This window comes from Urocampus carinirostris, chromosome 13, assembly GCF_059441175.1.
Source record: "Urocampus carinirostris isolate Australia breed hairy pipefish chromosome 13, RoL_Ucar_1.0, whole genome shotgun sequence".
NCBI lineage: Eukaryota > Metazoa > Chordata > Actinopteri > Syngnathiformes > Syngnathidae > Urocampus > Urocampus carinirostris.
In genome coordinates, this window is record NC_142361.1 from 9,683,419 (window position 1) to 9,704,609 (window position 21,191).

A 21,191-nucleotide genomic window follows, 5' to 3' on the forward strand; every position below is an offset into this window, starting at 1 on the left:
ACAGATTGTAAATGTATGCACTGGAATGACAAAGAGTAGAGTGGTAGAGAGGGGCCTGGTGTGTTTGTTGTCTGTGACTCAGTCATCGTTGTCATTGTGCCAGGGAGTGACCATCCCCAGCCAGCGCCGCTACGTCTACTACTACAGCTACCTACTGAAGAACCAGCTGGAGTACAAGCCAGTGGCGCTGCTTTTCCACAAAATGGTCTTCGAGACATTGCCCATGTTCAGCGGGGGCACCTGCAGTGAGTCACACGTGCACATATGCTCATGTTCAACTTTTCAGAGCCGCAAACTAGGTCAAAAGCAGGCCAGCATGCACACACACTTCATAGTAGAGCTCGCCCACACTGCGGTTTAGCGCTGCAGGACACAGTAGGTCTGGAGTTATAATTGCTTCTTATTGAAGAGGGCCTTCAAGGTCGACTTGACCTTTAAACGATTCCCGTACTTATTCATGTATAATGAACACTTTTTTTTTATACCCACATGAGACCTCAAAAGTTTGGGTGCACATTATACACAAGGTTCCACAGTAATACATTACCGTGGGAAACACAATAGCTAAATCAAATTTATAAAGTATTGAGTCCAATTTGGTGTCAATAAATGAATTCAATCATGGCCCCACATATTCAGAAATGTGGTACCATGAGCAAGGTAGTGTGATAAGATAAAAACAAATGCCTTTTCTTGTTTTATCTGTAACCTTAGTGATCCAGTGGTTCAGAATTGGCGCTCTCACCGCCGCAATCTGGGTCCAAATCCCATTGCGACAGTTCTCGACACAATCTTTGTAACCTGCAATGTTTAGTTTGAGCTGAGAAAGTGAAACAAAATTTATAACAAATATTCTTTAAAAAAAAAATCGGGTGCATGTTTTACATGAGTGCACGATATAACCCAAATAAATGTGGTATGTTTTTTAAACAGTTGCTTGGGGAGGCCCCCAGATTTAATTTAATTAATGTTTATGAATGCTCAACTATTTGAACCCGTAAAACTCGAGCATTCACAAAAAATACTCAATTTAGCGGCTTTCATGTTTTTAAATGTATGCCAACAGTGAATTTTTTTTTTCCTGTGTGTGTGTGTGTGTGTGTGTGTGTGTGTGTGTGTGTGTGTGTGTGTGTGTGTGTGTGTGTGTGTGTGTGTGTGTGTGTGTGATCAACACGTTTTCAGTCTGTGCGAGCATTGGAGTTGAGGTTAATTTTACTCATGGGATCCTTGAATTTTTTTGCTGGTAAAGACACAGTTAACTAAAAACAATGTACTAAGAAAATGGTTTTGTGTCAACTCAAAACATTTGTAACTCACACAGTCATGTCTTTTATGGGAATGCTCTGATCCGAAAAACTTGTTTGTAAAATATTTATGTGGCTTCCTTACTCTTAACTGGATTTACTATGTCTTTTTGATTTCTAATTCTCCTTTTTCATGCTTTAAAGTGGACCTATTCTGAGTTGTATATGCTCCCCAAGTTCAGGGTCAACAGAGATTAAAAAGGATATTTTTAGGCATGAATTAGTAACAACTACTTGTTAAGTTTTATATGTAATCTGTCACAGAATGTATATGACCCATTTACTGCAGGGTCACCACTTCTCCCTACCTTAAGTCTTTTTATTAGGTTTCTTGGCCCTTGTAAATATATCTGTAAATATTTGTATCTGCTCACTTATGTTTGACCCTGATCTACTCTTTCTCAAGAACTTCCCCTTTTCCCATCCTGCCTGTATCCGGGTGCCATGTGTAACCATCTCCATCTTCTCCCCTCTCTTAAGGAGACAGTACCGTTAAAAACAGGAGCGAGCCGACCCCTCAAGGCTTCAAGAAAGGGAATTGGCATTGGGGTAAATGAGCCTTTTTATCAATTTTCCCCCTATTCCATTTATTTTGTTATACCGGGCCCCAGAGATCCAGCATCCGTAGGCAGGACCGGTGTTCAGGTACCAGACATTGTCTAGCAAGAATAGACCAAGCTATCAGAATAGGGTCCTGCATCGCTGGTTTTGGGTCTCTTAACGTGAAGCATGTTGCTTTTTCCCTTTTTAATGTTGGAACATTTGCATGCATTCACTCACGTGATAACATATCGGCATCATCAGCACTCGTCTCAGGCATTAAAAAAACCTCCTTCTTCACAATTGTGCCTCGTATGTTTGGCGTCCTGGCTTACAGATCCCCAGTTTGTCGTGTACCAGCTCAAAGTGAAGATCCACACGTCCAACCCTACTCACACCCGACGGGAGGACAAGCACATGTTCTTCGAGTTCCCGCAGCCGCTGCCAGTGTGTGGTGACATCAAGGTGGAATTCTTCCACAAGCAGAACAAGATGATGAAAAAGGTCAGTTGGTGCATGGGGGTGAGGCGGCGTGTTTTTTTTCTCTCATATTCCTTGACTACCAGCATTTAGTTTTGGAATATATGCATGGCCTTTATTGTCATTATAGAAGTATAACAACATCGAAAGGTTTCTCCTTTCGGTGAAAAATAAAAAAAAGTAAATAATGTGCAAAATGATAAAATGGTTTTATGTTGTTACACATTTCATTAAATTCAAATTCCAATTCAAAGTGTTTATTGTCATATGCATAGGGAAGAAACGCGTTTCCGTCGGACAATGGTATTCTTACTTTGCTGTCCACACAGTTGCCAGTGTAAAAATACAAACTAAGAAACTATATACATAAAAGAATATTACGAATATTAAGATAAAAATGCAAGATACATTCAAAAATCTCGAAATGAATTAAGGCAATAAGATAGAAATAAAGATAAAACACAGTTGAAAGTGACTGTAGTGGAAGAATATTCAAAGTATTGTCCAGTTTAAATTACATTGTATTAATTATATATAATAAATATGTGCAAATTCACACTGCCAGTCACATAGTACATTGTGCTTTAAGACGCTGTGGATAGGAATTAAGGGTGGTAATAGCTTTTGGGAAGAAGATGTTCCTCATTCTATTTGTTTTTGAATTGATGCACCTGTAGCGCATTCCGGAAGGCAGCAGGTCAAACACCTGGGCACCTGGATGTAACCTGTACTTAATGATGATGATTTGGTTTCTGCTGAGGCCGAGAGGAGAGGGCAAACAATAATGCGCTGTGCTGTTTTTCACTGTTCTCTGCAGCCTCCCTCGGTCCGCCTCAGTACAACTCTCGAACGCAGTATGTCAGCAAGCTCTTAATGGATAAGCCATAGCAGGCATGAGGCATCTCCTGTCCGGGTTGTTCCTTCTGAGTACTCTCAGGAAGTGAAGACACTGCAGGGCCTTTTTATGATGGCTGTGGTGTTAGCTTTTCGGTAGAGATCATCAGAGAGTAGGACTCCCAGGAACCTGAATGTATGGATACTTTCCACGCACTCCCTGTTGATACGAAGGTTTAGAGACCTATTTGAATACAAACTATCAAAAAGTCAATATTCCATTATATGTCCCCTGGAAAATTTATAAATGGCTCCTTCGAAGTGATGTCTTCTTTTTCCTGTTAGGAAAATATTGTTATATAGTAATGTTCTCATTTTGTAGATGCAATTATTCACACTCAGAAAGAAGACTTTATGGAAGATTGACTTTTGAACTGCTTCTGTACAACAGGGTTCTCAAGTGCCTGCCCACCCGCCAAGTGTGAAATTGCACAACCGAGTTAATTTTTTTATCTCAATTCTATCTTCGCAGCAAATAAGCAATAAGGGTCATATTTTCTGTACTCTCTGGCACTATGCCAGATTTCCGGCCTAATGTATTTTTTTGTTCAAGACTGGCTGTATATGTCTGTCTCGCTTGGTTAAGTGAAGCAAAATAATTATCGGATATTCCCGACTACAGTGAGCAACATATTAAAACCCGGTTGCACAAATTTTAGCAATTGTATCACTGTACAAGCCCTGCCAGATTTAAAGCTGCAAGCTTAAACAACCATAAAATTGATAATTTTACATCAATTTCTTACATTTCAAGGTCGGCGGACACCTAATGATAACTGTGTAAAGAATTTAGCACCTTATGCTGCAGAATGCCAACAGCGCTGTGTACACGCGATGTAGTTTTAAGAAGCGTTGTTTTCAGTTTTGCTCAGTTGTTCTTGGGTCATTGGATTATGTGACCATTCAAAATGGCAATTACAAAGGCGAGCACACATACACAAGCACACACACACACACTTATATATATATATATATATATATATATATATATATATATATATATATATATATATATATATATATATACTGGACTGTCTCAGAAAATTAGAATATTGTGATAAAGTTCTTTATTTTCTGTAATGCAATTAAAAAAACAAAAATGTCATACATTCTGGATTCATTACACATCAACTGAACTATTTCAAGCCTTTTATTATTTGAATATTGCTGATTTTGGCTTACAGCTGAAAAAAACTCAAAAATCCTATCTCAAAATATTAGAATACTTCCTCAGACCAAGTAAAAAAATAATTATACAACAGCAAAACTAAATCAAACATTTGAAAATGTCCATTGATGCACTCAGTACTTGGTTGGGAATCCTTTTGCACGGATTACTGCATCAATCCGGCGTGGCATGGAGGCAATCAGCCTGTGGCATTGCTGAGGTGTTATTGATGCCCAGGATGCTTCGATAGCGGCCTTCAGCTCATTTGCATTTGTAGGTCTGGTGTCTTTCATCTTCTTCTTAACTATACCCCACAAATTCTCGATGGGGTTCAGGTCAGGGGAATTAGCAGGCCAATCAAGGACAGTGATGCCATGGTCAGTGCACCAGTTACTGGTGGTTTTGGCACTGTGGGCAGGTGCCAGATCATGCTGGAAAATGAAATCCTCATCTCCATAGAGCTTTTCAGCAGATGGAAGCATGTAGTGCTCTAAAATCTCTTGGTACACAGTTGCATTTACTCTGGACTTGATGAAACACAGTGGACCAACACCAGCAGCTGACATGGCTCCCCAAACCATTGCTGACTGTGGGAACTTCACACTGGATTTCAAGCAACTTGGATTTTGCTCCTCTCCAGCCTTTCTCCAGACTCTGGCGCCTTGACTCCCAAATGAAATTCAAAACTTGCTTTCGTCTGAAAAGAGGACTTTGGACCACTCCAACTGTCCAGTGCTTCTTCTCCATAGCCCAAGTCAGACGCTTCTTCCGTTGTCTTGAGTTCAGAAGTGGCTTGACCATGGGAATACGGCTATTGTAGCCCATTTCCCGGACACGTCTGTTAACTGTGGCTTTTGATACCTGGACTCCAGCTTCAGCCCACTGTCTTTGAAGCTCCCCCAAATTCTGGAAGCGGCTCTTCGTCACAATTTTGTTAATGCTGCGGTCATCTCTCTTGGTTGTGCAGCGTTTCCGGCCACATTTTTCCCTTCCAACAGACTTTTTGTGGATATGCTTTGAAACTGCACTCTGTGAACAGCCTGCTTTTTGAGAATTTTCCTTTTTTGTCTTACCCTCCATCAGGAGGGTATCAATGATGGTCCTATGGACAGCAGTCTTCCCCATACTTGTGATTTAGTTTACTGAACCAAGCTGAGTGTTTTTAAGGCTCAGGAAACCCTCGCAAGGTGTTTCGAGTTAATTAGATGATTCAGGTGATTAGTTGAATAGCCTACTTGTATACTTTTTCATGATATTCTAATATTTTGAGATAGGATTTTTGAGTTTTCTTAAGCTGTAAGCCAAATTCAGCAATATTAAAATAATAAAAGGCTTGAAATAGTTCAGTTGATGTGTAATGAATCCAGAATGTATGACATTTTTGTTTTTTTAATTGCATTACAGAAAATAAAGAACTTTATCACAATATTCTAATTTTCTGAGACAGTCCAGTATATATGTATAAATTACTGCTCCGAAAGAAACCGCGAATACGGGCTGCGTCGCTAGAAATGTGAGCGCAACATTTCTAGACGACAGTGTCAGGGCAACCACACTGAGAATTGTGCCAGATGTGGAAAGTTGTCTTTTTGTGTTGTTACTGGTGGTTACTGCAGTAATCGACTAAACTTCATACGCTTGTAAATTATTCCTCTAGGATTAAAGGAAACTTCACCATCCTGATATTGACATGATGACACGGAAAGAGATGCGTTTTTGATAGATAACTTCTACTGCTGTTCAATTCGGATGTATAACTTGATTTGTGGGTGGAAAAGTCAAAATATCTGGAGTATGTTTGAAATATTTAATAAACTACGGCCAAACCTTCGGTTTTGCTCCTGTTATCTGAATTAGTTCTCAAAACATGACTTTTTTCTCTTTAAGAGCCTCATAAATGATTCCAAACGTCACTGCAGCATTTTGTATATAGAGCGCACGAGAAAAAAGAATATGCCGTATCATATCGCAAGCCGCAGTGTTCAAAATGAAGCAAAAACAAGTAGCAGCATGTAGTTCTGTATTTATGGTATTATGGTACAAGTCATTTAAGGTTGGTAGAAATGACTAGATAAGTAGTGAAGTCTCGCAAATCATACAAATAGTCTAAAACACTCATCAAGCGAATATACATTGCAAGGGAATAAGTTAAAACAATTGGGAAGTAGGTATCTTAATTGAGTAAATTGACTTCTACTTGGGCTATATAACATCTTAGTGTCCCTCCTAGGACAAAATGTTTCACTTCTGGGTGAACACCTTCTTCATACCCGGGCCGGAGGAAGGCTTGGAAAAGCTGGAGAACGGTGCAGTGAATAACGCCGACAGCCAGCAGTGCGGCGGGAGCGGCGGCCAGGTCCCACAGCAGCTGCCTAGTGGCACCGAGTGCAGGGACGGAAGTGTCTGCGGCAGGGACGGCGGCGATAGGGACTACCTCATCCTGACGCTGACCAAAAACGACCTAGACAAGGCGAACAAGGACAAAGCCAACCGCTACTTCTCGCCAAACTTCAAGGTAACCTTTGAGGCTGAGAAAGTACACTATTAAGGCACACCCCCAAAATTACTGTTTTAGCATATATTTTTCATGCATAAGGTGCTAAATAAGCAAAATAAATAGTGTACTAATGAGATGAGCTGTAAAGCCTTTTCATATGTCAGTTGCCCCATGTGAGGTCTAGTGGTAAGCTATGGCGCTCAGACCACCAGGATATGGATTTGAACCCCATTGCATACAATGGACAGTCATCTCTTGAGTTTCGCAGGGTTTGGCGTTCCAAAAAAGTCCAGTGATGGTCAAAACCCGCTAAGTGGAAACATGTATTTATTTAGTAGATGTCATTGATGGATAATATATACGAATGTAACAAAATAACTGTAAATCTACAAATAAAAATACACAGAATATTGAATGAATGGTCATTATTGTCATTATACAATACTGCAATGCAGTTGGAGGGCTCACCCTTTCAGTGTATGAAAATTATGTACAGAGCAGCCGGTTAGCGTCACGCCAGCATCGGGGCCCCTCTGTTTCAGCCAGGTCTCCATGATGATTAAGAAACATGGGTCAGGAATGAAGCAGTTTCCTACAAGTTGTAGTTCCAGGTCATCTATTTTATGGGCAATGGTTCTGGTGTTGGTGAGATACATTCCCAGCAGAGCGGTTACATAGCCCAGCTGTAGAATTAAGCTGGACTTGCGGCTACGCCAATGCTTTCTCTCCTGCCCCTGCCTGAGTCTCTTCCCGGATCTGATTACAATGCATTGTGCACGCACTGGTGATCAGAACTTCATCGTGCTCTTCTGACTTTCCTAAATCCGATTTAATTGATTAATTTATTTTCAATGTAATAAGCCTTTCAAATACTAGCTGTCGCAGTTGCTGCGCTGTTTTGGTGGACATATTGACTTGTGCGCCCGCCCCGCCGTTTGTCTGAAATCATCCTTGGATGCATGACCCACCAGCACATACTCTTCCAGCCCAAAATCATGATATAAACATTTTGTATTAGTAATACAAGGACAACATTGCATTTTTTTTTTTTTTTTAGATTTTGAAGAATAAAAAGCCATAGGTAATTTTCTACCCCATTCTTGCATCCAACAGCTATTACAGTCATGCCCAACCAACACACACAACAGAGGCCTCCCCAACCTGCCCCAGGGATAGCCTTTGCTTTGGGCTGTATGATGCAGAACACAATGCATAATATGTTGATCAATGGCAATCAAGCAAATTCAATTTAAAATCCGGCGAAATATCAAAACCGTGAATAGTAAACCGCTATATAGAAACTCACTTACATCAATTGTGGCCAGCAAAACCACTATAAGAATCACACCCCTACAAATACTGAGTTCACACCCAGTCTAATTTACTGTATTCTGCAGTAAATAATGTGCAATAGTTTATACGGTGCACTTTCAAATTTCTGGCTAATTTGGGGCTTTTCAGTGCGCCTTTTTAGTTCCAAGTATTTTCTTAATGAAATGATAGTTTGTTAATGGCTTGTTCCTTTCCCTTCAAGGTGAAGTTGTATTTCACTAAAACGGTGGAGGAGCCATCGAATTCAGAGGCGAGCACTTCGACATCTGTCACGCCGGACGTCAGCGACAATGAGCCAGACCATTACAGATACTCCGACACCACTGACTCTGATCCAGAAAATGAACCTTTTGACGAAGAGCAGCACACGCAAATCACAAAAGTGTGAACTCTTTTTACATAAGAAAATTTAAAACCGTAAGAAGAATTATACAGCAGAGAGAAAAAAGGAGAAAACTTGAATATGAACTAAAAGAAGAACCTTTCTGTCCTTTACCCTCCCCTCCCCCAACCCAGATGGCAATAGAATATCATCATGTCAAATACCATATTTAGGGGAAAAAGATGAATATCCTGACCAATATATATATATTTTTTTCCCTCTTTACTTTTAATTCATTTTGGCACGGCTCTCGACCACGTGCAAGGTATTGACACTGTTGCCCGACGGGAAAAAGGTGCTGTAGCTATTATAAAAATACAAAAAGAAAAAAAACAAATGTGTATATATCTATATACATACATGCGTTTATGTATATACATATATATACACACATTCATATATAAAGGATTTTTGTGTGTGTGTGCGTGCGAGTGTGTGTGTGTGTGTGTCAAAGACAATGGAAGAGAGTACCACAATCAGGAGAGACGGGAGTTGAAGTCATGGACGATCTATTCGGGACAATGCTGCTCCTTCTCCTGTCCAAACCAAGGCCAGTGCTGCAGTCACTTTGTTTCATGCCCTCCTCTTTCACCTCCTCTTACTCCTCCTCCTTTACTGTGAATGCTTCTTGTGCTCTTTGCCGGCTGTCTCACGTGACTTTTTTTTGGGCCTTTGTGCAGTGCAAACTGCATGCAGGCCACGGGTTTGGGAGGGGGGGGTTCAGAGAGTCAGGGTGTTTTTTTTTGGGGGGGGGGGGATCATGAAGAGGCTGTGATGATGTCTAAAAGCATTGCCATTCCTGTTCCCACTGTGTATATGTTTAAATTATGCAGAACAAGGCATCCCATGTAATTGTTAATGTTTTTTTTTATCCTAAGATAATAAAAATATAATACACCAAAAAACTTTGGGGGAATACCAGTGCTGAAGTCATGTTTAAGCCACCAGTTCAAGTACAGCAAAACGTGTTTGTGACATCAATGTGGCCCTCTACACTTCAATGGCAAGGCAACAATACATGAGCGGGGGTGGGTTGCATGAAGAGTTTACTGCAAGTTCTGGACTTCAATGGATTTTAAGCTACTAATCCACATCCATGTTTTACATTTAAAACAAATCAAGTGACCCTATGAAGTAACATCACAGTCTTGGCAGAATTGGCTGGGAAATGTAACGCATTGTGCCACAATTGCGACACTCCTTATCTGTCCACAGTTGCTGATCTTAATCAACTAGCGCAGATGTCAATACTAACTCCTTCACTGACAATTGAGTCTAAAGACTCCAAAAATTGGTTCCGAATTTAGTTCCATTGACATATTTAGACGTTAATTCACCATTTGAGTAGCCTGGCTTAGATGGAACTCTGCGTGAAGTCAATGGGTTAAGCGAGGATTAGTATTGTTGAACATTCATCAAATGTTTTTGGTTTAAACTCATTTGATACCATTGACGACTAAAGACGTCAAAAAGTTGTTTGAAAGTTGGTGCCATTGACAGCTTAAATGTCAACCCTTCATTTTCCATCTAAATTGGTTGACACCATCCCGTATGTTCATCATGCTTTTCCTCAATAATTAATGAAAAAATTGTGATGAACATATCAGATATTGCAACCAAAGCCTTTATTTAACCCACCTAAATGGAAAATAGAGAACTAACGTCTAAAACCGTCAATGGTACTTAATTCAGAGCTGATTTTCGGCAACTGAAGTTTTCATTGATAGTGAACAAATTAATTAAATTGTCATTAACATAACTCATTACGTGAGTGAAACAAAAATCATTGTACTATATCTTCGAATCTTTCTAACAAGAAGTGTCGGCTGATTGAATATTTTAGTGCGGAACAAAATTGTCAAGTATATTTTTCCTTACGGGCCGAAAACTTTGACGTCACTACTTCTCAGAAAGATTCCCATAATTTTTGTGTGCTGCACTCCTGCATATATTTTCAAGCCAATTTATTTAACAGACTGCTCCGCTAGTTAATTGATATTGGCAGCTACGAGTGTCTTAATCGCAGCACAATGTGGTATTCCGACACTCCCCGCTGATTCTTCCATGACAGCGATCTTACTTTTATAAGGACAGTGGAATTGTTGTATATCCATTCATGCGTATTAGATGACGAGGCCTTAGGAAACCGAAAGGAGTCATAGTTACCCACGCTCCATTGAATTTTTTTCACTTTGATATTCAAAACCCTTGGCAGAAATTGCGATGCATTGTTTTAAACAGTCGGAACCACTGGTCTGCACCAGTTCTAAGCCAGCCGCTAGGCACTGGCTGAGGCAAACCACCAGGGAGCATCGATGCGGGGCACCCGACATGCTGGGGAGACCCACGGAAAGGGCTTGACGTGTCGATAAGTCGCCACCGACACCCTCGCAACCATTCGCCTCGCGAAAAAAATATAACAAGCCGTACTGTATTAGCTTGTAGTCCGAATTCTACGTTATCTTTTACATTTCAATGACCAATCGAAATGGGCAAACCACAGCATAAATTGCTGATCCTCGTTGGCATGTGCTTACAGTACAAAATAAATTGCAGCAAGGTTTGTGTTCAAGAAAACAAAGAGAAGTGGACTAATCAAAACAATGGATCTATTTCCCACCACAGCAAATTACAGTATTGAGCAAAAAGTCAGTCACTGACATAATCATTCCTGGTAAGCTTCCATTTGTTTGACACACGGTCATTAATTGCCCCTGGGGATAAAGTCATGTTTTCAGGTTAGGTTAAAGGCCTTTTTTTAAACGCCTACAGACACATAATAAAATGTATTATAAATTAAGCTTGTATAACAAATGAACGTACACCTTTGGTATTGTTTAACATTTTAATTTGTGACACATTTCCATATGTTAGGTACATTTTTATATCCTACTTTGGTTCTCCGTAGCTTGTACATTTGTATATCCTACATTATGCTTGTTATAGGGCAAGTCTACAGTACCTGTTGCCAAATTAAGATGGTTTTATTCCGCAAGACTCCTGAAAAATAAGTAATAAAATTTTTAAAAAATATTAGTTTTTTTTTACTTATAATAGTGAATGACTATCACAAGGAGGTTGATTTTACAATTTCATATACAGGTAAGTACGTCTTCTGATCCTTTCTGTCACTGAGCCTATATCAGATGGTAGATTTAAAATTTGTTTCTGAAATGTTTGAAAACATTTCTTAAACATTTTCTGTAAATTTTGACGCAAAGCCAAAATATAACACTGTTTCCATTTTATTCCTTTCCACAAATTCTGAGACTTTATGTATTTGATGTGTGGGCTGATTAAATGATGGCTACCTCCTCCCTGCTATCTTGCTGGAACCCCTCTGCCTACTCATCTCTGAACTCTGATGGTGACACGGAGAGCATGCTGTGAGCACTGGGTTGGCAGACAGATTTAAAGCAATATCTAGTTTGTATACGTTCTGGAAAGTCGGAGCGGCTAATAGCAGCGTGTTCTGTACTGTGTTTTTTACTTTGTTAACAATATTCGTAGGTAGAGGTACCACTTTTCTAATGTTACTATTTATAAAGTGAAAAATCGGCAAAAAAGAAAATCCAAGAGAAGTTGTAATTAGGTCTGTATTTCTTTAAGCTTTTCCCCAGTAGGGAGATTTTGTATTCTTACTACTAAAGTAAATTGGATTTATTCGAGTAGGTCATTTAGGACATGAGTTGCAAGGGACAGTTTAATGTAGTGACATTATACCTGTCAAGCTCTGCAAATTGCAACCCTTTATTAATGATTGCAATTCCCCTATTAAGCCACATTAAACCTTACAAACACAACAGCACATATTTACACACAGAAAGACCGACTGAGAGAAAACAAACATAATGTGTGTAAACAAGTTTATTTTATTTACCAAACAAGACAGTATTTTATAGCAACTTTATTTCTTTCCCCACTTATTAGTTGCTGTGTAACATTTCACAGACTTCAGATGTTTTTACATTGTCACAAATTAGTTACATTTACAACAAAGATGTGTGAGTATCCGTTCCCATTGCCTTCTCATACTCAATGTATCCATCACATGGCTGAAAACTCATTACACATTAGAGAAGCTCAAAAAATGCTTGATTGAGGATAACATTTGCAAGGGAAATGGTTAAACTGCGTACATAATTTGAAATTATGCTGGAAAAAACGTATAAAACATGAGGAAAACTTATGGAATGACAGGTTTGCTTTGGAGAACCTTAGTCCTCTACGATAGGTCCTACTGAAGTTGTAATTAAGTATTTTTTGGGTAGATTGTACTCATCGGTGAATAAAAGGCAATTTAGCGGGAAGCATTTATGACACTTTTTGAATTGCCGTTTTAATGTAGTGACATTATAATTAAGCTAGCTTGCTATTGCCACTGTTAGCAGAGTCATTCCCCTTAATGACTTTAATGGACCAGTGGTACAAATGTTGACTAATTTACAGATTTGCTTTACAAAATCGTCTTCCTCTGACAATACCAAATTGTTCCACTTCTGTAGATGCAACCATGTGATCTCTGCAGGGTGAAGGTTTTTGTGTAAATTTGTGGTGTTGCCACAGTGGCAGACTTTTTTACCCCACACATGCCACCTGGCATTGTCCTTGTTGTTGAAAGAAAGTGCTCCCTGTTACAATAGTATCTATCTGATCCAAGTACTTTCTTAGTATCCATAATATCAATATTTGAATCAATCTGCCCACCTCTAATGAGCAGGCCTTTGATGTTGAGTAAATTTAGAAAGAGAAATGCTCTACTTTAGCGCCTCTCTAGTGTAAAAGTAAAAAGGGGATTGTTTCATGATGGCTGAGAGCGGCGGGACCCCGCAGAGATTCCCTCATCCTCCCATGTCACCTTTAATTACCTTTAAATTTCTGATTACGTATGTAATAATCTAGAACTGTATGATCCTCCCCTACTTCCCCTCTCAGCTCTATTGAGATATTCCCCCAGCTCTAATGCGCTTGATAGTCACCAAAGCTTCAAATTCGAATGGATTGAGTGGGGTGCAACACTGCGTTTCTCAATTGGCGGGTTTTGACACAAAAGTGGAATCTGAGATGTTGTCAGTGGGTCGCCTTTCCTTTGGCAAAATAACACTGAGGGAAGAAATACCACAGAAAAAGCTAGTTTGTTTACGCATGGCCAAACGCAGGTACGGCTGAGAATACATGAAATAGGGATTTTATTTCTGTATATTGAATACATAGCCACTGAAGTGAAGCATTTTGGACGTATTTAAGGGGACAATGTGTATTATTTAGCCCATCCTAGTGGTTTGCCCCCCCGACAAGAAACTGATAGTAATGGGTTCCATGGATACCAGTAGCAGGAGAAATCCTCCTGCTCTGACTGGGATAAAGCACCTTCATTATCTGGTCTCTGTTATTGTCTGTGTGAAGGGTACGTACCTGAAACGATTAATTTGGCTTTAATGTGGGTGCTGGACAGTTCCTACCAGTATTAATGGTAATATTGTGGCCAAGTTCCATTTCGCATATATCTTGGTACATTCCAATCCCGGGATCCATTGATGATTTGGGGTTTTCGTTTTTACTGCACAGGTTTGGGGAAACCCAGTTTCACATAATCTGTCAGATTTCCCTAGGGGGGTTGTGGAAAACCCAACCTGGCATAGAAGGTCGTGTGGCAACACCATGCTGGGCCAGCCCCTTTATTTAGGTCGCATTGAGGTCGGATTACACCGCCTTCACCATAGACCAGGGGTGGGGAAACTTCAGTCAGCACGCCACATATGGCCCGCTAGGCTTTTTATTCCGGCCCACCAAATGTTAAAAATATAATGATTAAATCTATTTTTTAAATGGTAAAACGAAAAAAGGTTAACTGGTAAAAATGGTTTGATGTGGTGCCATTCTTGTTCCCAGTATTCTTTTCTGTCTCTCCATGCTTAAAGGGACAAGATGTATTATTTAGCATCTCCTACTGGTAAAAATAACTTAATTCATTAAAAGAACAATATTGATTTAAATAATAAGCAAATCGTATATAAAGTATGGTAAAATGATCAAATATTACTTAGTCTAGAAATTGGCCGTGTGTAGCTTCTAGAGGGAGCTGAAATCATTGTCCGTCATCTTCCCCCTTAACAAGGCTAGGCAAAAAATGGTGTGATTTGGTCACTTTGAGTCTCCCTAGCTTGTATCTTTCCTTGTGCTTTTTAGCACTTATTTTTGGTTGCACTACAAGTGGCAAACGTTTTGAGTTGCAGGCCGCATTGGGTTTAAAATTTAAACATGGTCCAGGCCAGCTAAAAAAAATACTTAGATTTTTTTTTTTTTAGCATCTCCAATCCTATATCTGAGCACTACATGGAAAAAGGGACACCAGGGACAAGTGTGGCTGCACAACAACTTTTTTTAGTAGAACTTTATTAACTATTACATGTATTGCAACTATATTTTCAACATTCTTGATCAACGAGCTGTAATAACCCTGAAGGGTCGCATGTGGCCCTCGGGCCATAGTTTGCCTAGCCCTGCACTGGTCAATTAATACACGCTTAAAAAAAATAGACATATTATATTTCTTTTTAAAATTACAAAAGCAATTAAAGTGTAAAAATGCTAAAAATTACTGAAGCACCCAAAAAAGTGCAGATACAGCTTGTTAAATTAGCAGCAATAATATTGGTAAAAAATCGGGCCTAAATTACCTTATATTACCTTACCAAAGGAAGGGTTGTATTAATGTTTTGGTTTGGGATCTAAGTACATATATATATATATATATATATATATATATATATATATATATATATATATGTGTGTGTATATGTATGTGGTTTGTGTGTCTGTCCACCCAAGAAAAGGAGGAAGGAGTGTAGCTATGACTGATAACTTTCACAGGTGGTCAGATAGGTTATCCTAGATGTGAAAAATGTGACTCAACCTTTTTGGTTTTGCTGACTCCATTTTTTCCCAGAAATATATTCCTATTTCCTAGGCCAGAACGACATTGAATATCAGTTTCAGGATTATAGTATAGGATATTATTTGGACTCGGTCTTTGGGTTTTCCATTCTCCTTTGCCAAAAAGAGAAATGCCACCCAAAAATGGTTTCAGGTCTCAACGTGGGTGATGCTCTAATGGTGCACAGCCATTCTAGGTTCATAATGTATTGCCGAGGTATCGGTTTGGAACCAATTGGCGGATACAAAAAAAAAAAAATCCCTCCTAGCCCAGCTCCCTTGCCCTTAGATATTCTCAAACATAGGTCCTTAAGCATCTTATATCAGTTCAGATCATAGGCAATATGAAAGGAAAGCCTACTATAGCATCCCCTTATATTTTTACATTGGACTGAACCTTGATTTGAAGCATCAATTCTCTTTTAGACCCAAAAATATTTTGTTTTATCTGGGGTAGGTCAGGGAGATGAATGTAACATCCAAAATGCAGATTTGTATGTCGTATTATGACCCAAACAAAGGAGGGTGGGCAGTGCCTGTTGTAGTCTGGCCTACAAAGAAGATAAATCCAAGCTGGTAACCCCATTTCCCTTCCATCTGTTGGTAGCCCGGCCACACTCGGCAGGACCTAGCAACCAACCCCCTACCCCCCGTTTTCCTTTCCATCCTTTGGTTTTCTCTCCCCTCGCACAGCTGTGTTGCGTTTGGATTAGGCCGAGAATAAAACAGGAAGTAGAAATTAAACAAAAAAGCTTAAACACACATGCAGGCCCTCCGTGCGGCAGTGGGGGCCTTGGAAAATACACCCCCACACATACACACACACATAATAAATATGCTGGAGAATGTACAAAGTCTTAGCCAGCCTCCCACTGTCTCCCCATAAAGGCAGCGAGGACCACAAGCGTATTTTGGATCAGCGCAGTGTGCCCACACTGCTGCAAACACATATGGTGTGTAATGTGTATACATGCGTGTGTATGTGTACACGCATTCCTCCTCTTCTTCACGGTGGTCCTGGAGGAGTAGGAAGCTAGGGGGGAGCCCATAAGCATGCAGACCAAATTGTCTGGACATGTATATTCATCAAAGCTGAAAAATATCTGCTAATACAGTGGTGCCTCCACATACGAATGTCTCTTAATACAAAAGTTTCAGGTTAGGAAATACCGGGAAACGGGAAAATATTGCCTCTACCTAAAAATATAGAACAGTACGCGCTGCTATGAGCTGCTACCGGAGTTTCACAAACGAAAACAAACTAGCTATCGCTTTAAATCTGCCTGGCAACCCAGCATGCTCTTCGTGTGACTGTCAGAGTTCAGAGATGTCAGTGAGGAGGGGTTCCAGCAAGGTAGCAAGGAGGAGGACACAGCCATCATTCAACCAGCCCAAAATAAAGACATTTTAGCAAAATTACATGAAGTTTCGTAATTTGTGAAAGGAATAACCTGGAAAAAGTGTTGAAAAGTCAAGCTATCACTACGTCTGCCCACATTTCCGAGGGATTGTCAAAAGCCAGCAAAAGCAGACATCATTGGATCCGTTTTTCAAGTAATGCGAGGCAAAAAGGTAGATAAATATTCATATTATTTCCTTCATTCGTTGTTTTTTACAGTGTTTACCTCTCATTTTAGGTTTTTTGGGCGGTCATCTATTTTTAACATTTATTTTCTTCATGTTCTTATGCTCTCTAACTATTATACTTTTGCAGGGCTTGGGACAGATTAGTGTATCCACATTTAAAGTGTGTCTCTACGAAGTTTTCAGGTTACGAAACTAATCCCAGAACTAATTCAATTTGTAAGTACAGGTACCACTGTTGAGATGAGTCTTATGAGAAGTGTTTGTTGCAATGGGTTACAAAGGAATGCATCCCTGAAACAAAATTACTTTTCCCGGTAACAGGTACTGTAACAGATTATTAATCAAATTTTGTAATTCAACTGTGGTTGCATCATGGTGCGTTACTCCACTATTATTTTAAAAGTAGATGTTATGTTAAAGTCTTCTTTTCCTTGTCAGTTCCTCCTTCAATCAAGAGAAGCGCTTGCGTGTTTATATGTACCTACAAAATACATCTGAATACAGTTACGGTGACGCATAATTTCCCCCTACTGACATTGATATTCTCCCTTCCGTTTAAACTAATATCCAAATGGTATTTACAATTATGAAACAAGATATTTACTGGATGAGTACTGTAACACGTTATTAATAAAAAGGTTTGACTCAACTGTCATTAACATGGTGTGTAACACCTCTCCTTTTAAAAAGCAAGTCACGTCTTATTATCGGTATCTGTTCTTCATTGTTGCCCTCAACGTAGAATACAACTATCAATCCGCCAGCAACACAACACTGACCATGGTTGCAGGTCTTGGGCATAATTTATATTTACCTTCAAAGTACGACTTAATACAATTACGGTTATGCAGTCTCAAGAGCAGAGTACGAGGCAACTAATATTTCTCCCTCCAGATATTCTGATATTTTCCCTACCATGTATACTCACATCTAAACTGTATTTAAAACAATAAAATAAGATAAAAAAAATAAAATGCTAATATCAGCAGGTCAGATTATTTGCGCACCATTTGGTTGTGTGTCACCAGTCGTGAATGTTAGGCTACGTGTGGGTAGCCGGCATTACTTCTACAGGAACTTTAAATGGAAATCAATGGGGCAAACATGAGCACACAATTTACGTTAACGGAATGCTGGATTTTGGTCTTTTTAATCGTAAAATTATTTTTGCAATATGCCGTCCCGTGACAAAAAAAACCTTTTGGACATGATCCAGAAACTGAGAAAAAAATCTTCCAGTGGTTTAAAGACTAGACAAAATGGATATGGAGTGTCTCAGCAAAGTTTTCCTTTCCAAGCTCTCAAGATTGTACAAGCCAAGAAATAAGACGGCCTCACCACAACCATAGGGTGGTGTACAGGTTTTCCTCTGTATTGTTATGTTGCTATTTTTAAGTAGTTTTATGGGGTCTGCTTGAATGCATTAACTGTTATTTGCAGTGATGAATACTTAATGTGGTCTGTTAGGTCCTTCAACTTCTGTCACGACAGCTCCTGGGGAAAATGAATGAAGAAGCTGAAGTAGGACGCAGGTAATACTGTATCACAGCCATGTGTTGTTATAAATCGTCTTTAAACTAGTGGCGGGCCGTGGAATTAACACTTGGGCCTTCAGCTTTAGTCTGAATTTGTGATTTGTCTTTCCTAAACGAACCCTCTTGCTGAGCCAGCTCTTGGAAGAAATTTCCTTTTTTTTTGTGAGGACTCAGATGAATGAGAGGTGGTATGGACAGACCCTGGCATTTGCCGCGCACCCGGTTCTCTAAGTCGGACGCCGCCATTGCTGATCGGGGTCCTCTCTGGGAGCCAGCAATGCAGTGTCTGCCGGAAGCGGGGAGGTTCAGGGGGTACACGAAAGGCCCCGTGCGACACATAAAGCCTGTCTTTTGTAATAAAATTAAACAAGACTGTGTAAACAGAGACAAGAGGAACAATGACGGTTGTATGGTAAGGAAAAAAAGAGAGATAAAAGATCAGCCCTACTCGAACATAATGATCGCCATTTTATGCCGTACTGGACCAAAATTCGGGCAAACCAATTGAGAATGTCCCCCTGCCTACTGCCCAACGATAGCTGGAATGGGTTCTAGCACCCCCTGTGACCCTAGTGAGGATAAGCGGCACAAAAACTGGATGGATGAATGGATTCCCCAAAATTCGGGTTGGGCTTGGGCTAGGGCTTAATATCTTACCTCTAGTCTAAAAGTGGTGGACAAAAACCTTTTCTGCTTGCTCGCTTCGGAATTGTCTGACTTTTCGCTTTCAAATCAATAAAACAATGTATTTCCTTGAGCAGCTTGGTCTATAAGTTGTGCTCAATTTCCACCCCCTAGCATATCATAGTTTGTAGAACCGGTGACCCAATGCCCGCAAGCAGAGGCACACAGGCCAACTTGGAGTCTAAACTAGCAGCTTTCTCAAAGACTTTTTAGTACAGGGGCCTTCAGGATGTTTAATGACAGCCTCCTGGCAGATATCTGAGCCAAGCAACAAGTAATGGCTAAAGTGCGATTGTTTAAATGCTTGAATATGAAAGCACTCATCTGGAAGTAACAAAACCATGGGAAAATCAACGAAAGGAAGCTTAGAGACAATTTGAAATTATTCAATAAGTGTAAAAGGCACAAAATAAAATCAACATCACATGATTTGGATTTGTTCTAGGCCAGCAGAGAAGGTCTTGCAGGGCCTGGCGGCCCACCACTGATGTGAACACGAAGTCCAGTGCCATAGACGGCAGGCTCAACATAATCAGTGTGTATGCCACAGTGACTACCAGGCCTCAAATAGAAAAGTCCCTTTACTGAGGGATTCTTCATCATTTAGTGGTGACCTGCTTATTACGGGTCAATGTAGTACTAGAATTTTAAAATTAGAAATACCTTGGTAATAAACAAAAAGCAACACCTCTCTTGCAGTTTTGTCATTTTGGTAAATTGGAAGTGCTTTTGCAAAACCTCACTCACCTTATTTTTCTTTTAATGTCTGTGTCTATCAGAAACACATGAAGGCACTTTTCCGCCAATGCCACTTAGCCCTTTCCTCTTTAAACACACACACACACGCACGTATACTTGTATTTGTACTGTATGATCAATGGCGTTTTTCGATAGCATCTTTTGTGCTGGCTAATTGCCTCCAGAAGCAAAATAACACTGCATTACCAAAGCACATACTTTAGGCAAAAGGAACTTGCCTTGTCTTAAATTTGTCTTTCAGTGGTTGTAACTCAAAGCAATAGAATGTCCTTTTGCTTCTTTGCCTATAGTTTGTGCATTCAGTATAGCATAATCATGCATATATATATATATATCTGCGATTGGCTGGCAACCAGTTCAGGGTGTCCCCTGCCCACTGCCCGATGATTTCTGGGATGGGCTCCAGCACCCCCGCGACCCTACTGAGGATAAGCGGTGTAGCTAATGAGATGAGATGAGATATATATATATATATATATATATATATATATATATAGCAGATGGACCACATGTAGCTCATCATTTAGGATGGTTTTATAACCCAACTTTAGCCAGGACTTTATTATTATATTTGGTGAGCAATATGAAAATATTAGATTAATGGGATAATTAGTGAAATTGCAATCTTGTAAAAACAACAAGATGGTCAGTTTGGTTATTTTTTTTTTAAAGCCAATTCTATTCTGTAGAGTTTTTATCTGTAATTTCTTCTTTGTTTAAAGTGACAGTGTTTATTATTTGGTGATTTTTAATAAACAGTCAAGTCATGTTTATTTGTATAGCCCTTAATCACAAAGACTCTTAAAGGGCTGCACAAATAATATTAAAAACTATTGTACATCTAAATATGTAACGTATCTTTGTATCCATTTTTTTAGATTATATAACAATGCTGTGGAGCTTTCTAAAATAAAAGACTGTGCTGTATTTAATACCGGACCCTAAAAAACAAACAATTGACAGAAATCTGATTTTAACCTGACATGCATGTTTTTGAAATGTGGAAAGAAACCGGAGTGCCCGGAGGAAACCCACGCAAGCAATGGGAAAACATGCAAACTCCACACAGGAAGGTTTGATCCCATGACCTCAG

At 39.6% G+C, this 21,191-nt stretch overlaps 1 protein-coding gene across 3 annotated transcripts in view; it reads left to right on the plus strand.

Annotated features, from left to right (window-relative positions):
* The window catches only part of LOC148353689 (phosphatidylinositol 3,4,5-trisphosphate 3-phosphatase and dual-specificity protein phosphatase PTEN), a 28,083-nt gene extending 18,778 nt beyond the window's left edge, over positions 1-9,305 (plus strand). The window contains exons 7-11 of one of the 3 annotated variants that reach the window (XM_088351003.1): positions 104-245; positions 1,785-1,853; positions 2,182-2,348; positions 6,617-6,901; positions 8,418-9,302. In XM_088351003.1, the coding sequence (XP_088207129.1) occupies positions 104-245; positions 1,785-1,853; positions 2,182-2,348; positions 6,617-6,901; positions 8,418-8,603 (849 nt within the window). In that variant the 3' untranslated portion in view covers positions 8,604-9,302. Of the gene's footprint in view, positions 1-103; positions 246-1,784; positions 1,854-2,181; positions 2,349-6,616; positions 6,902-8,417 lie in introns of all 3 variants that reach the window. The other 2 variants (XM_088351002.1, XM_088351004.1) reach the window with 2 other exon arrangements.
* Positions 9,306-21,191: the final 11,886 nt, after the last annotated feature.